The following is a 15,376-nucleotide window of genomic DNA, read 5'->3' on the forward strand; positions in this document are numbered from 1 at the left end:
CTTTTATTTATTCATTCAGTTAATACACATAGAATCTCAAACCTAGTGGAGTTTTATTCTCATCACATATACTGTGGCTCCGTCTCTGTCTGTTTGCCTTTTGAGCCCTGCCCGGTGCCTTGTTTCAGACTGGCACATTTAAACGACTCCAGCTAGCCCCTGGATGAAACCAACAGCTTGGTTTAAAGCACATAGAACTTAAATTTCTGAAGGGGCGCTGCCTCCCCTGACCAGTGGCGACTGACCCTTGTCGGGTTTTCCCTCCAATTTCAAAGAAGGCAAATGGCAAACTCAGAATCCGCCCTACTCTGAGCCTTGACCGGCTGCCTTTTGTCAGCCAGGCCCATTTAAACATCTCCAGCTAGCCCCTGACTGAAACCAACAGCCTGCTTGGTTCAAAAGAAAATAGAACCATTTTTTTTCCCGTACCCATCAATATGTCACCTGAGGAGGAAGAGAACTGCCGAGGTGAGTACGCTGCTGAATGACCTCCACTGCTTATTATTTACCACGTGGATGAATTAGAAGCAGCACTGCACTTTGAGTGAGTGAGTGAGTGAGTGAGTGAGTGAAGTGAGTGAGTGAGTGAGTGAGTGAGTGTGTGTGTGTGTGGTTTCAAGACAAGGACGTGTGAAAGTAATGAACCCACCCTTGCCACTAGAGGCTGGAGGGTCATTCCTCTGAGGAGGTAGACCATGCAGCCGGCAAGCGGCTCTGTGATTGGTCGATTTAAAAAAAAAAAAAAGTTCTATGTCAGAGATACAGAATTCTACCTGACAACAGCGATGAACTTAATTCTGATTGGGTTTTGTTTCCTTCATCAATGGGGGCAAAAGCTGTTTCAAGCCCCCCCAATTTGATTTGATCACGACAGATCCATGCATCCGCCCATGAACGAAACTGCACTACATTTATTCAGTTAAATACGCACATAGAATCTCAAACTGTGAGCGTTGTTGACTGTCATCACATATCGCAACTCAAATGTCCGAGGTGGCGCCTCATCCTCCTCCTCCTCCCCCTCCTCCGCGGGCGAGCCGTGACTGACTGGTGAGATCTCATTTTCACTGCGTGCAGGCCGGGTGCTGCGGAGCCTGTGCACACCGCACTGTGCCGCCTTCAGCCAATCACGTCGTCCGGCGGCGGGAGGAGGCGGCGGCGCAGGGGAGCAGCAGCAGCAGCAGCAGCAGGAGGAGGAGGAGGAGAGCAGAGAGCGTCCGCGGCATCACGCACAGGTTCACGGACTTCTGACTGCGCTGTTCAAACAAGACATTAGCCGACAGGAGGAGGATCCGCTCACTTCCAAGGCGCGGTGTCATTTATCATCTAACCGTCATTCATGAGATTCTTCAGGCTTACCTTCAAGTGCTTCGTCGACTGCTTCTGAATCTCCGCCGGCCAACGGGCTTAGCGGACCGCGGCGCTTTGTGAACATTTCTTCTCTCGTTCCCTGCTCTTGGCCGAGCCGGGGGGTTCCAACATGCGACCGTCGTGAAGAGAAAAATATTATTTTTTTTTCATCCCCTCCAAAACCACAAGCTCCGAACCCCCCCCCCCCCCCGCTCCACACGAGACGAACCTGAGCAGCTGCACGGCTGCTTCAGTGGCCGCGTCCGTCCGCGTCCGTCCGCCTGCCGGTCGCCCTGTGTGTCCGCCAGGCACGTCCACACAACGCCGGCCTGCCAGCTGGCCACAACCAACAGCCGGCTTCGGTTTCACGAGAAAGGAAAATAGAAAAGAGGTTTTTTTTTTTTTTTTTTCCTCCTCTTTTTTTTTGGTGCCCATCAATATGTCACCTGAGGTGGAAGAGAACAGCCAAGGTGAGTGTGCTGCCGAATGACCTCCACTGATGACTATTCACCACAGGATTTGACCACATGCTGATGATGAATCAGAAGCAGCCCCCCCCCCAGCCAGCCTCAGTCACTTCACTCTGGGGAGAGGGGCAGCTCACTGCACATCCACCTGCCTCCGGCTCATCACGTCATCAGAATATATGAATATATACACACACTCCACAGCGGAACATGTAAAGACACATGTCAAACTGTGGTGCTGAACCGTTATCACCACCTTTTAAATGCATGAAATACCCCCCCCCCCCCAAAAAAAAGAAATTATAATAATAATAATTGTCAAGTTTTAGGTGAGTGATGTGAGAGTGTCATTTTAAAGGCTCAGACAATCAGATGACTCATGCACATCAGTGTTTCCAATAGACAGCATAGACCACGTCCATGTCCAAGGATGAGAGTTGTTGTTGTTGTTGTTGTTGTTGTCTATTTTTGATAAAGTGTGAATCTGTATTCCTCGCACAACTGATCTCGAACCACAGGTGCTCAGTGGATGCTGACATCCTTCACCTTCCCCGCCTCTGTTCACACACACACACACACACACACACACACACACCCTCTCAAACTGCTCCGATCTGGATTCTGCTGCCTTCCCTTTGCGTCCAGCACAGAGCGGCTGACGTCGAAATCACAGAGTGGCAGCGATGGAGTGACACGTTGAGTTCATTTGTGCCTGCGCCTGTGCATTCAGTGTTGTGTGTGTGAAATAGAAGCGCAAAGCTACGTGGGGGGCTCGAGAGATGTACCTTATGCAGCCCTCTGCCACACTAATCACTCCCCGTCTGTGAGACAGGACATCGGGGGGAGGGCTCAGTGATGGCAACACAACAGCAGCAGGATTTCAGCCCAAATACGAATTGCGTCAGAGCAGTTTACAGCCCAAAATTCACTGAGTGTGGATGTATCTCCCCCGTGTAACAAAGCTCGCCTGGACGAGTCATGTGGTTCATCCGTCTCCAGTCTTGACTTGCCATGTGAAGTTCTGATATTGTGTATATTTTGATATGAGTGTTGTCTATCATCTGCAATAAGGTTGAAGACATTCTATCAGTGTTACTCAGATAAACGGAAATCGCTGGTGTCTCATCTCCTTCTATTCGTCCCTATCCTTTTTGTTTCCCTCTCTTCCTCTGGCTTATCTGTTCTCCCTTGTCACCCTTTGACCCTTCGTCTTTTCACATCCAGGTGATATCAGTCTCCCCCAGTTGGAGGCAGGGACCGTGTCCGAGGATGACGGCGGGGAGTCAGCTCGACCCCTGGTGCCTGTGACTGGAGTGGGCCCGCCGCAGACCCAGGACGGGGCTGCGGCCGGGACTGGAAATGGGGTAGCGGTGCCAGTGGTGGAGAGAGAAACCTGGACCAGACAGATGGACTTCATCATGTCCTGCGTGGGTTTTGCTGTTGGCTTGGGCAACGTGTGGCGCTTCCCTTATCTCTGCTACAAGAACGGAGGTGGTGAGTTTCAGGACCACTGTTGAAATAGTTCTCTGTGTTACTGTAAACACATGAGAGCATTTTGGAAAAAAAGATCTGATTGGCATTCAAGGCGGATATTTTTCATGAACTACAAATACGTTTCATTTCATGTTAAAGTTTCTGTTTGTGCATGGACACATATCTTGACATGGACACAAAGTGCATGGTCCTTCGCCGTTGAGATCTAGTCACTCTCTCTAAACTTAATGATTCAGTTTCCTACTTGTTGGGAGATGTAGTCATGGCAATGCAGTGTGAACAAAAGGATCAAAATTCACATATTTACGTTGACAGTACAATGAGTGTTTTGTTTTTTTGAAAAAGAAGCAAATTCTAGATCGTCTTCATGGGGAAAAAAGTTGTTTGCCTAATTGAAGAATCTTCCTGGTATTTCACCCAGTTACTCCTGACGGTTGGTAGGACAACACTAAGTTTGTTACAGCCTGCCGTTGCTTATCAGACAGACCTCGTCCACTGAATTGTTTATCTGAATTGTTTTATGGACCGTATCCACTCCGAATGCATCTGTGCCAGCTTGTCCAGTAGTCACGTCCTCTGACTGCGGCTTTTGGCCTTGACTCGTCTTATCGCAGCCCTACCCACTTTTCTCTTTTTTTATGAGGTGATTTGTTGAAATGAAACTACATGGTGTGTGTGTGTGTGTGTGTGTGTGTGTGTGTGTGTGTGTGTGTGTCTCTCTCTCAGTCCAGCCCTCCCTCTCCCTCATGTGTGTGGGTCTTGTGACCCATGGCTTTGATACCCACCTTCTGGTATCGTATAACAATGGCCTGCCTCACACAGTCCACCCCCTGTGCTCCTGCCCAGGCCTCACGTAGAATACAAAGGTGCTCTCTCCCACTTTGCTCCAGATTAGGAGGCATTTGGATGTGTCACAAAATAACTGTGCCGTGACCGTGCCCCGTCCTTGTCCTCCCCTCAGTGTCAGCACAGCCACATCCGTCACAATACTTCATTCATGTCCTTGACCAACCCAGGGTGTACGTGGTAACACAACAACTGTGCCAGATAAGGGCTGGGGCTCTTGGTCGAGCCTTCTTGCCACTGAATCGAGGACACACTCCGATAGAGGCAGTAATAGAAGACTGTACCGTAAATGCGTGGAATTAATGAAAATCTTATTTATATATTTATTGGGAACTCAGAAGCTTGGGCTGATGTGTCTGGTCCAGTCATGATTAGAGAGGATTTATTTAAGCCTTATTAAGGACGCAGTTCCTCGCTGATATGGCCAATATGCTGGGGGTATGTCAGCACAAGCATTTTTCTCTGGTCATTCCATTCGCGCCTCCTATTGCATCTCTCTCGTTCTCTTCTGTGTCTCTCTTGATCTCCCGCCCCTCTCTCTGTTAGACTCCCACTCACGAATGTTTCCTTATATGGCTACAGCCCCCTGCTCTCAGAGAATGACATAGAGAATGATGGACTGAATGAGGCGCAAATGTTAATCAAAAGCGCAGTTGCAGAGACAACCAGGGCGACATCGCTGTGTGTCATTTTTTGCGCTTGCTGAACCTCCTCCACCACAGTGTTGTGTCCCAGTTTCTCTGTGTCCCTTTCCTGGGATCTATCCATCTTTCCCTCCTTTCTCCTCAGCCCCTCGCTGCTCTGCGTCACACCTGGTCATGTGACTCCCTCCCGTCTGCGCACTGTGGTGGCATCACCCTGTTATATCATTAATCAAACCAAATCGTTCAGTGAATTAAAAAGACGCATGTCGCCTTTTTTCCTTTCACCTTTTCTGCTGTATTTTACTGATCACAACAGGCTTCTTTCACAGTGCAATTGTCCAGGAGGACATTGTTTTTAGAAAGTTCTACATTACAGAATTTATATAGAAAGTTTAAAAGATAATTGACAAAATTGTGTTAATGTTTAACACCGTCTGTGGAATTGGAGTCCATTCACACCATTAGATAGAGATAGATAGAGATCTTTATTGTCACTGTAAAAGTACAATGAAATTGTGTGTGTCACAAGCCCGTAGATGCCTAAAATACAGGACAAAAGCTATGAAAACACAGACATACTTGTAAGACCTGGAAAAAAGTGACAGTATTGAAAATAGAGGGGGCATGGCACAGAACAAGTTATTGCACACATGAAATGGAATAAATATTGCACTTTTGCAGTAGTGGATAGATAAATAGAAATCACACTCACAGGACAGTGTAGAAAGGTGCTATTATGAGGTGGGGAAACAATCTGAAGATTGTGATTCAATGTACTGTGATTAATTATTATTATTTAATTTTATTTGCAATTCCAACTGGAATAACTTTTCTAAGGACTGTTCAGGTGTTTACTTAAATATCTGACCATGTAATCACAGTTTGTCAACACACTCGTTGCAAAGTCTCAGAACAACTAGATTTTACTGTAATATTTTATTATTTTATTTTTGCTATCCATTTCATATTCCTCAAATAAGTGCTCTTTGGGGTAAAATAAGCCAAACATGTTATGTGGTTGACTGTGATAATGAGAAATTTGTTAATTTGATGCAATTATTATCCTTTAGGACGCTAAACCACTCAAATATTTTAATAATGTCAAATATCCAAACCTTTCCAGTTGTTTTTTTGTTGAGGTATACTGAATGTCTTGGCATTTATTATATTGAAACAATGTACTTTATCTTCATGCGTGTTAATTCATGTACTTTGTGATTAACATGAATGTTGTGTGTTGCAGGTGTTTTCCTGATCCCTTACCTTATTTTCGTGTTCATCGGGGGCATTCCAGTCTTCTTCCTGGAGATCGCACTGGGACAGTTCATGAAGCAAGGAGGGGTCTCTGCCTGGAACATTGCACCCCTCTTCAAAGGTACCTCTCTGTTTATGATACACAAATGAGCACATTTGTATTTCTCCAAAGAAGTTACTTTAAAACAGTTCATCACCTCTCTGCCAGGCCTGGGCTTTTCCTCAATGGTGATTGTGTTCTTCTGTAACACCTACTACATCATGATTCTGGTGTGGGGCCTCTACTTTCTCTTCCACTCCTTCACCACCCCACTGCCCTGGGCCACCTGTGGACACAGCTGGAACTCTCCCAACTGTACGCAGGACTTCCGGCGCTCCTGCCACAACAACAGTGCCCTGCCTTCATCTGCTGCCGCCGCTTCCGACCTCCTCTCCTCCACGTCCCCGCTGAACCTGTCCATAGCCCAGCTCCTCAACGGCAGCTGCATGGAGATCGAGGGCATGCGCTCCCCTGTCATCGAGTTCTGGGAGTATGTTGTAGCTTGAGTGGGCATTGTCATGGGGAACCAGAGCAGCGAGTCAGCTGTCTTTAAAAAAAAAAATGAAGAAATTATTATAAAATGATCTTAACCCAAAGCCATAAAGATTTGAACAATCCACTGCAAGTTGAATTATTAGGTCTTAACTGTGCTCCATGTATGCAAAGTTTACAGTCATTAAGACCTTTATTCTAATCATTCTGTATCTGTTACAGATGTTACCATTTATTGATTTTTTTCCTGACCTTTACAGTACAAGGCCTGTGAAGGTCTAAGTAACTTATATTGGAATTGTTTTTCAACTTGCAGACTACCAGATGAAGTTTTTCACTTGTTCTTCAAATATATCATTGTTGTGTTTGGAAAACATTGTCTTTTCTTATGGGCACGTCTCTTGTGTTCTCCCTCCCAGGCATAAAGTGCTCCGTCTGTCCGGGGGGCTGGACGAGCCTGGCGACATCAGCTATGAGATGGTGCTCTGTCTCATAGCCACCTGGATCATTGTTTACTTCTGCATGTGGAAAGGTGTCAAATCTACTGGCAAGGTAAAGTGATTTCTGGCTGTAGAGTTCATGATGCTCGATGTCACGTGTCAGTATGTTTGGGGTTAATGAGTGTAGATTAATATTTATGGCACTGCATAAAATGTTTCATGTCACCGTCAGGGTTCATGGAGTGCAGGGTATTATTTGCATGGCTTTGTGTGAAAGATTTAAATAATCGCAGCATTTTGTCCCCAAATCAGCTTTACTGTCTAGACTGAAAAACATAAACACAAACATAAGCACACGTGTATTCTCTGAATGTCTGCTAATTTGCATATTTTTTCCCCTTTTTTTCCTCTGATCCCTACGTCCCCATTATTTTATATTCTACATATGCATTTGTCTGATTGACTTCCATTTGGAAATATATGAAAAGATGTCCACTTCTCATTGGTTTGAATGTGTCTGCTCTGATACGTTGGAGGGGGGATAAAAGAATGAATCCTTATTTTGGAAGCATATGGAGCTGTGTGTGTTTGCATACCTGTGTCTCCAGAGTAGCTACAGCTCACAGAGCAAGGGGGGACATAATGAAGGAGACTGAGCCAGCCAGCTGTAAGCCGATTAGTAACTTTCCACCATGTAGATGTTTTAGAGCTGCCCATGTTCGCCCTAGATTAAGGCAAATATGTGCTTTCTCATTACTTTGCTCTTACCATACTGATTTTGCTGGGACTTGCTTCTACAAGGTAGCATGGGGGGACTTTCTCAGCATAACTTTACAAAGACTACCTTCTGAAAAGGTCTGCCAAAAACCCCTGCTATTGCAGGAGGTTTACAAATTGTCTGGCTTTCCATTTACAGGCTACCTTTTCTTCAAAGTAACATGACAGGGCCCATTACACATCTACTACAAGAAGGACCTAATGGGCTTCTACTTAAGACTTGAGTATTTGCAAAGCAGGTAATTGCTTAATCAAAGTGATAAAAACGTACTTAGGTGTAGTTGAATTGAAACATTTTGACCATAGCTGATGGACCATGTTAATAAGCACTAAACCTTTTCCAGCTAGCCTGTTAAATTCCTCATATAACCACATCTTTTGATGTACTTACCTCGTGTAATGTGAGCAGGGTTCCCACGGGTCAGGGAATTTCTGGAATATCAGGGAATTTAAAAAAAGTATTTTCCAGACAGGGAAAGTCAGGTGATTTTATAATTTTTTGGGTCAAGGCATGGAATATCAGGGAATTTCTTTTGTGGCATGTTTAAATTTTAGCTGCCATATTTCCCATACCACATGTCAACAACTATCACTTCAGTTAAGATATATAGTCTGCTTAGGGTGACCATATTTTCAAAACTGGGACACTTTAATTTAATTGCAAACCCACAAATATGAGTTTATGGTACAATTAGATTTTTCATCAGCGCACCTTTTTAATACATACATATATATATATATATACAGTATATATACACACATACATCACTGCTGTATCTCTGGGAGCTACCAAACAAAATTCAGTTGTACAACTACAATGCCAATTATAACTCTGGACAGTCAGCAGATGAAAAATCTCCCAAAATCAACCAAAACAGCTTTAAATCTTTAAAAACTAAATGAAGTATCTGTAGCCCATACATTAAAATAAAATAAACATAAAATATCATTTGGGCTATTCAGCTTTTTCCTTTTTCTATAATAAGGTACACACATTTTAGTGGCCGAATTTTCAATATAAAAACATAAGCATGTAATACAAAACATAAATTTATGAAACTACAGGGATTTCCACCTGGTATTTCCAATTTTAAATTTCATTGTGCTTGTAAACTGAGCAAAAACTACGGAACATAAAGATGTTTCTCTAAATAGAAGACTTGACTTCAGAGGACACTGGTCTGCCTTCCAGATGTTGTCCCTCCAGGTCCTCGGTGACTCTCTGCACACAGAAGCTCACAATTATACCACTAAGGAGGCGTAATTTTCAAATTATCACATTTCCCATTTCCAAAAAGTCCCATTTACGAACAAATATTTTGCTCGAAGTATGTTGCATAAGGGCCTGTGTGCTTATACGAATGTGCAAGCCCAGTCTTGTGTGATCACAAATGTGCACTGTTCAAGAAGTGAAAACTTTAAGTTTTGTACTTAAAGCTCACAAATTGATGGGTTTAAAATACTGTGGCTGTTTTTTGTCTGCTCAGCACAAAGGTGGCCTGTTTTTTACCTCATCATCATAGGTCATGGAAATTCAGCTTTTCAGTCAGTGAAGGTCAGGAAAAAGTCAGGGAATTGGACATTTGACTTAGAGTGGGAACCCTGTGTGAGGAGTTTAAATGTTAACTGTGTAGTTGTTCTACTTTTACTTAATGCCAGTTAATGCATAGCACTCAAACTTCACCTCCCCCACCCCTAAGTATATCCTACACATTGGTCCCAAGGTGTCTCGAAATGTACTTCATTGCTCCCTTTTTCCATCTTTCTGTAGGTTGTGTACTTCACTGCTCTGTTCCCATACCTGATTCTGATTGTTCTTCTGGCCCACGGAGTCACTTTACCTGGAGCGCTAGATGGGATTGTTTACTACCTTAAACCAGACTGGTCCAAACTCGGTGAAGCACAGGTATAACATTTTGCACAGGTCGGCATCTGGGTATCAAGACGCATATTGATTGTCTCGCATTTCCCTTCGTGACAGGTGTGGATTGATGCCGGCACTCAGATCTTCTTCTCCTATGCCATCGGACTGGGTGCTCTTACTGCACTGGGCAGCTACAACCGCTTCCACAACAACTGCTACCAGTGAGTCAATACACAACATCAAATCGTTGTCACTGGAAGGAGGCCAAAATCAACACAAACACCAGCCAGACTGTCTACTGCTGCATGTGACCTGTCGACTCCACTAACAAACAAAACAAACCAGGAGATTTCCACTTGGATTACTACTCACACTTGTTGAATTTATAAATGTCGTGTTGAGAATGACTGTGCTTTTTCTCCAGTAACCAGAACAACCATTTGACTTGACTTGCTTACACTGTATGAGTGTAAGGAATTATTACTCAAAGCCCACGGACTTCCTAGCATGCTACTCACATTTCAGATTTAAAGTAATTTACTCCCTGATAAAAATAGAAGCAAATAGGTTTCCAGTAGGAGCTCTATTTTATTTTATAATACAAATTAACTGATACAGTAGAAGGTCAGTCAGGGCCTTAATGCAGACGGGAGTGTAGACCTGAGTGTATTTGTTTATTTAAATCTCATCACTTGCTGCTTGGATATTTGGAATGCCCGTGATAGGAGGAGTCTCACAAATATTCTGCCATCTGGCATTTTCTCTTCCTTGACCTTACTTGGAAGTTTAAAGATGTGTACAGATTCTGAGGTATGTCCGCTCAGCCATGTTTCTCACACACACTTAAAGTATCCCAGGAATATTTTGGGAGATGTATTTAGGGCCAAGGGTCCCATACTGGGGTCTTGTTCACTTGCTTCCAAACCTCATTGCTTAATTTAAATTTCTGTCTTAATCCATTCCAGTGCTGTAGCTTTAGGTAAGACAGTATCCGTCACCATGTCAGCCTGATCATCTGTTGCCCATGGACTTTGGTCCAGAGCGAAAAATATGTTAAACCAAAGGATAAATTGCACATTTTTGTGTAATAATCTTAGAAGTCAGCTCAGAGCACAGACGTTTCACCTCCACCACCCTAATGCAAAATTTAACAGAGGTTTTCCTTCAGCGTCACAGCCTCACCGGCACTAGTGCATCTGTATCTTTTAGTCTTCTTTAATATTTGTGGTCTTGACGCAGACCGCTTTCTCAACCCAAAACACCCACTCACTTGTTTATGATTATCCACAATCCATAAGCAATCCTCTGAGTGCTGTTATAATTACCACCATGGTCCAACTGTTGTTTATTCTTGGCTGCTGTTGCCAACTAGACTTGACTTAATCAGAATAAACTTAAGGTCATTCCTCACTGTGTTGACCAGGGATGTTGACTTTGTTTATAATTTATTTACAAGCACATTCATTGCCATAGTGTTGGATACAGCTTGTAGCAATGGGTCAGTAGGAGTATTTTACTCTTTGCCCCTCTCAAACCTTGAAACAGACTTCCCATTGTTTTTTTCCTTCTCCTGCCAACTACACTCCCAACAGCAGTTTTCAGAGAAATTGCTATTGATCTCTGATTTACCAACACAGTTTCCTATTTGAGCCTCATGTTACAGGTTATTGTTATCCATCTCTTTTCTCACAGTGGGAATTCATGCTGTTCTGTTTCTCTTCTCTCTCTGTTGCCCTTTTTTCCTGTAGGAACGCATTTGTCCTGGCCCTCATTAACAGTGGAACCAGTTTCTTTGCAGGCTTTGTGGTGTTCTCCGTGCTGGGCTTCATGGCTAAAGAGCAAGGCGTGGACATCAGTAAGGTAGCTGAGAGTGGTAAGGATACAGCTTGCCCACAATTTAGCCACCTAAAAGCCACTGATGAGCTGAGTGTTGACAGCGAGAGCTCCATGCCCTTGATCAGGGGTTCTCAAACTTAAGACTCAAAGGTGCACATCTGATTTTTATTCAAGATCAGAGGTGTGGAGCACACACATCAATTTCAAGAGAATCAAGATAGTCAAAATAAATTTGAGCCTAGTTTTCATTGGTTAAGCTGCTGCTGTATGAGGTTTTCACCACATTTATCATGGAGAACGCAGACTTACACAAATGTCCCTGTATTCAACTGTCAGCGTTGTGTGATGCCACGAATGCCACATCTCCAGCTAGACGTTATTTAATTCTGACTCAGACATATTCTCACAACTGTATTTACACCAGATGTGGAAATTGTGCACTCAAGAAAAAACAGACACAAATTTTGTATCTGCGACAACAACAACAACTCTCTCCAGCGGTTAACTTCACCATGACAACTATGTTGATATGGAATTAAGCCACAATAAAACCACCCTCATCAGGGGACATGGTGGCTGTGAATAATCTCCAGCTACACTGCATATTCAGCATCATCATCATCAGTTTATTTATCAATAGAAAATCTGTTTCAAAAATAGAAATGTTAACACTCCATACCGTATTGCATTCATAACCTTAAGATGTGCGCTGGGTCCAGATGGACTTGCCCTTCAGTTCGGATGCGGGCTGAGGTCCAGACTTTGAGAAACTCAATGCCCTTGATGCTTCCTGCTTCTCACCCAGCCTCTTAATGTACAGGTCCAGGCCTGGCCTTTATAGCCTACCCCAAGGCTGTGACTCTGATGCCTCTGGCGCCACTCTGGGCAGCACTTTTCTTCTTCATGTTGCTCATACTGGGCTTGGACAGCCAGGTAGAGACACATCATATCTTTGTTTTTCTCTGTATCCACGTTAGCTTAGATCGACTGCAAATGTCAGGTATTACCTGCCACTATATTTTTTGCTATCTTTTTTTTTGATTCTGTAGCACATTCAAACCTACTGCACTGCATATAGACAGTCTACGTTTCTCTCTCGTCTTGGTCTCACACAAACAGTCTAGGCACACCACGTCCAGTTTTAGCATTGCATTTCTTAGCAGCCTGTTTGTGTGTGTCAGAGAGCCAGTGCCTACATCCATTGTTTTACAGCACAGGGATTTGTCAATGAGCTTCTGTCTGATTCACACAGAGAGCATCTGTCTACTCTCCAATCAATTCATTTACTCTCACTTTCCATCCTCTCTCTCATTTTTCTCCGTCCATTGTTCTTTTTTTTCCTCTTCTGTGCGCTTACTTTTTTAGTTTGTCGGGGTAGAGGGCTTGATCACCGGAATCATGGACATGCTTCCCCCTAAATCTGTCCTGGGCTCTCTGCGCCGAGAGGTGGTGGCTGCCGTCTGCTGCGTCATCTGCTTCATCATCGACCTGTCTATGGTCACAGAGGTACAGTGTGGATTTTATAGAGTTTTGGACCTCATTTGGTTATATTCCAAAATTATGATACAGTCAGTTGGAGGTCGGCAGATCGTAATGCAAATGACTTTCAGGCCCAATGCCATGCCATTGAGAGACGAAAAGCCATAGTCTCTCACCTGACTTTCAGATTGTTTTGTTGGCACAAGATTATTTTAATGATTGCGTAGTGCAAAACAACTATGTCACAGCAGTGTCAATACTCTCCTGTGGACTGTTATTCCACTGCTCCACAAGGGCTTGGCGGATGCTTTCTGGCTGTGGCTCCCCAACACGCCGATCCAGAGCATCCCACGGATGCTGAATGAGTGTCTGGCAAGTATGCATGCCAAGGCATGACAGGGACGTATTCAGCGTCTAAACAGGGCAGTGTATATCTCTGCCAGTGCCACATGAGGACGTGTATTGTCATGCTTGGCATCAACTCTCGACATCTGAGGCATCTTGTCGTTTTTGTTTGGCCTCTTATTGTCCCCCAGGTTCAGGACAAATTCAAAAATCCTGAACAGTCATACATAATGAATGAACAGGAATAGTCTTGATCCTGACTGCTCTCTCTCTCTGTTTCGGTCAGGGAGGGATGTATGTCTTCCAGCTGTTTGACTACTACTCTGCCAGTGGCATGACTTTGCTGTGGCAGGCCTTCTGGGAGTGTGTGGTGATCGCGTGGGTCTATGGTGAGACAACGCTGCACGGCTGCAATTCAAACAACAACAAGCACAATTCAGTGCTATTCTCAGCCTCTTTTTGTCATTCACCCCTCTCAGGCGCGGATCGTTTCATGGACGACGTGGCTCGTATGATCGGCTATCAGCCCCTGCCCTACATGAAGTGGTGCTGGTCCTACATCACGCCCATTGTCTGTGCGGTAAGTGTTTTGTGTATTTTTCTATTAATTCTACCTGACGGTTCAAAGTAGCTGACATATTTTCTGTTCATTTAGGGAGTGTTCTTTTTCCACGTGGTGAACTACAAGCCCCTTACCTACAACACGGTGTACACATACCCCTGGTGGGGTGAAGCGATTGGCTGGGCGTTGGCTCTGTCCTCAATGCTCTGTATCCCTCTCACTGTTCTCTACAAACTGCTGTCCAGCAAAGGATCTCTGTGGGAGGTCAGTATGCCAGGGTGAATGTTTGTACACTTTCTTTTGTACTCCTATTTCTGTTTTAAATTGTTTATGAATGTGTCTTCTGGAACGCTCAATAGAGAGGGCTCATTAGGCAAGGCCGAAGCGGCGCTCCAGTAAAAAGCTCATCGTGTATTTGTCTTTTCCATGCAGCGGTGGCGGTACCTAACCACGCCAGTTTGGGGCAGACATCACCTGGAGTACCTGACCCCAGAGAACGAGGCCAAACTGCTGCCCCCTGCAGGAACCAAGAATAAATGCCCCTTTGAGAGTGTCATCTGATGAGCTGAGCCCGACAGAACACACTTCCAAGGTTGCCCTTGACATCAGCACACACATACACTAACTACTCAAAAACGCATGCACACCTCATTTGCCCAGTAAGAGCAAAGTGCAGCTTAGTTACGCACCCCGCAGTTTTTTTAAAGCTATACAGAAAAGCCCTGGACAAATGGACCAAAGATTAGATGGGAGAAGAACTGAAAACACACCCGCTCGTATCCAGTCATCACAGGCTGATATTCCCTCCGCTCTGCTTTCTGACTCTACCTCGCTGACTCTCTCCCCTCTCTTTCCGCTCCCTGGCTCTGTGCTGTCCCGTCCCGTCTTGTTCTGTAAGTGTGATGTGTCCAGTGCAGTTGCGATATCTTCCCTTTCTGCACCTTTGTGGTAGGGTTAACCCGCCTCCCAACATGTCATGTCTTTCTGTTGTGTGAGCAGAAACTCAAAAATTCTGGTGAAACTTTCGAAATGAAAGACCTCATCTGCTGCTGATATGCCATGGTCTGTGTGTGCGTGCATGTGTGTGTGCATGCATGCGTGCGTGCGTGTGGGAAGGACTGTGGCATTGGTGTCTTCATTTACATGTAGCATTGTGTTTGGCCCTCGTTTTCTGCCAAGTGTATTCTCTTAATCAACTGTACAAAAAACAACTTCCATTTGTAAAAAACGAAAAATACGCAAAAAGAGAAAATGTATCACCACTTCACACTGTGTGTTATGAACTAACTTATCCAGTGTATTGTAGGGTCTGTGAATGTGTTAACAATATTTGGAGGGGATGATGATCGATATTTCCACCGTAAGAGAAGGAGAGAAACTTCAGACTGAATTGTGCAAAGAGCAGGAGACGGGGTTGTGGGGAGGGGGAAGAGACTTGATGCCATGAAAGGAAAGAAGCAATAAATGAGCAGATAAAAATGGATGC

The 15,376-nt window shown here is 44.4% G+C and overlaps 1 protein-coding gene across 2 annotated transcripts; it reads left to right on the forward strand.

The window, feature by feature from the left end:
- Nucleotides 1-334: 334 nt before the first annotated feature.
- Nucleotides 335-15,373, forward strand: si:ch211-117c9.5 (sodium- and chloride-dependent creatine transporter 1). 2 transcript variants are annotated; one of them, XM_035645964.2, is made up of 14 exons: nucleotides 335-468; nucleotides 3,042-3,311; nucleotides 6,045-6,176; nucleotides 6,264-6,585; nucleotides 7,007-7,139; nucleotides 9,576-9,710; nucleotides 9,786-9,889; nucleotides 11,417-11,541; nucleotides 12,325-12,437; nucleotides 12,870-13,010; nucleotides 13,615-13,717; nucleotides 13,808-13,908; nucleotides 13,984-14,154; nucleotides 14,323-15,373. In XM_035645964.2, exons 1-14 carry the CDS (start codon nucleotides 438-440, stop codon nucleotides 14,449-14,451), a joined length of 2,010 nt encoding a protein of 669 aa, XP_035501857.1. In that variant the 5' UTR covers nucleotides 335-437; the 3' UTR covers nucleotides 14,452-15,373. The 2 variants fall into 2 exon arrangements, with proteins under 2 accessions (XP_035501857.1, XP_035501856.1); XM_035645963.2 differs by lacking the exon at nucleotides 335-468 and adding an exon at nucleotides 1,573-1,820.
- The last annotated feature ends 3 nt before the right edge of the window (nucleotides 15,374-15,376 follow it).

The sequence above is a fragment of the Scophthalmus maximus genome, chromosome 3 (assembly GCF_022379125.1).
Source record: "Scophthalmus maximus strain ysfricsl-2021 chromosome 3, ASM2237912v1, whole genome shotgun sequence".
Lineage (NCBI taxonomy): Eukaryota > Metazoa > Chordata > Actinopteri > Pleuronectiformes > Scophthalmidae > Scophthalmus > Scophthalmus maximus.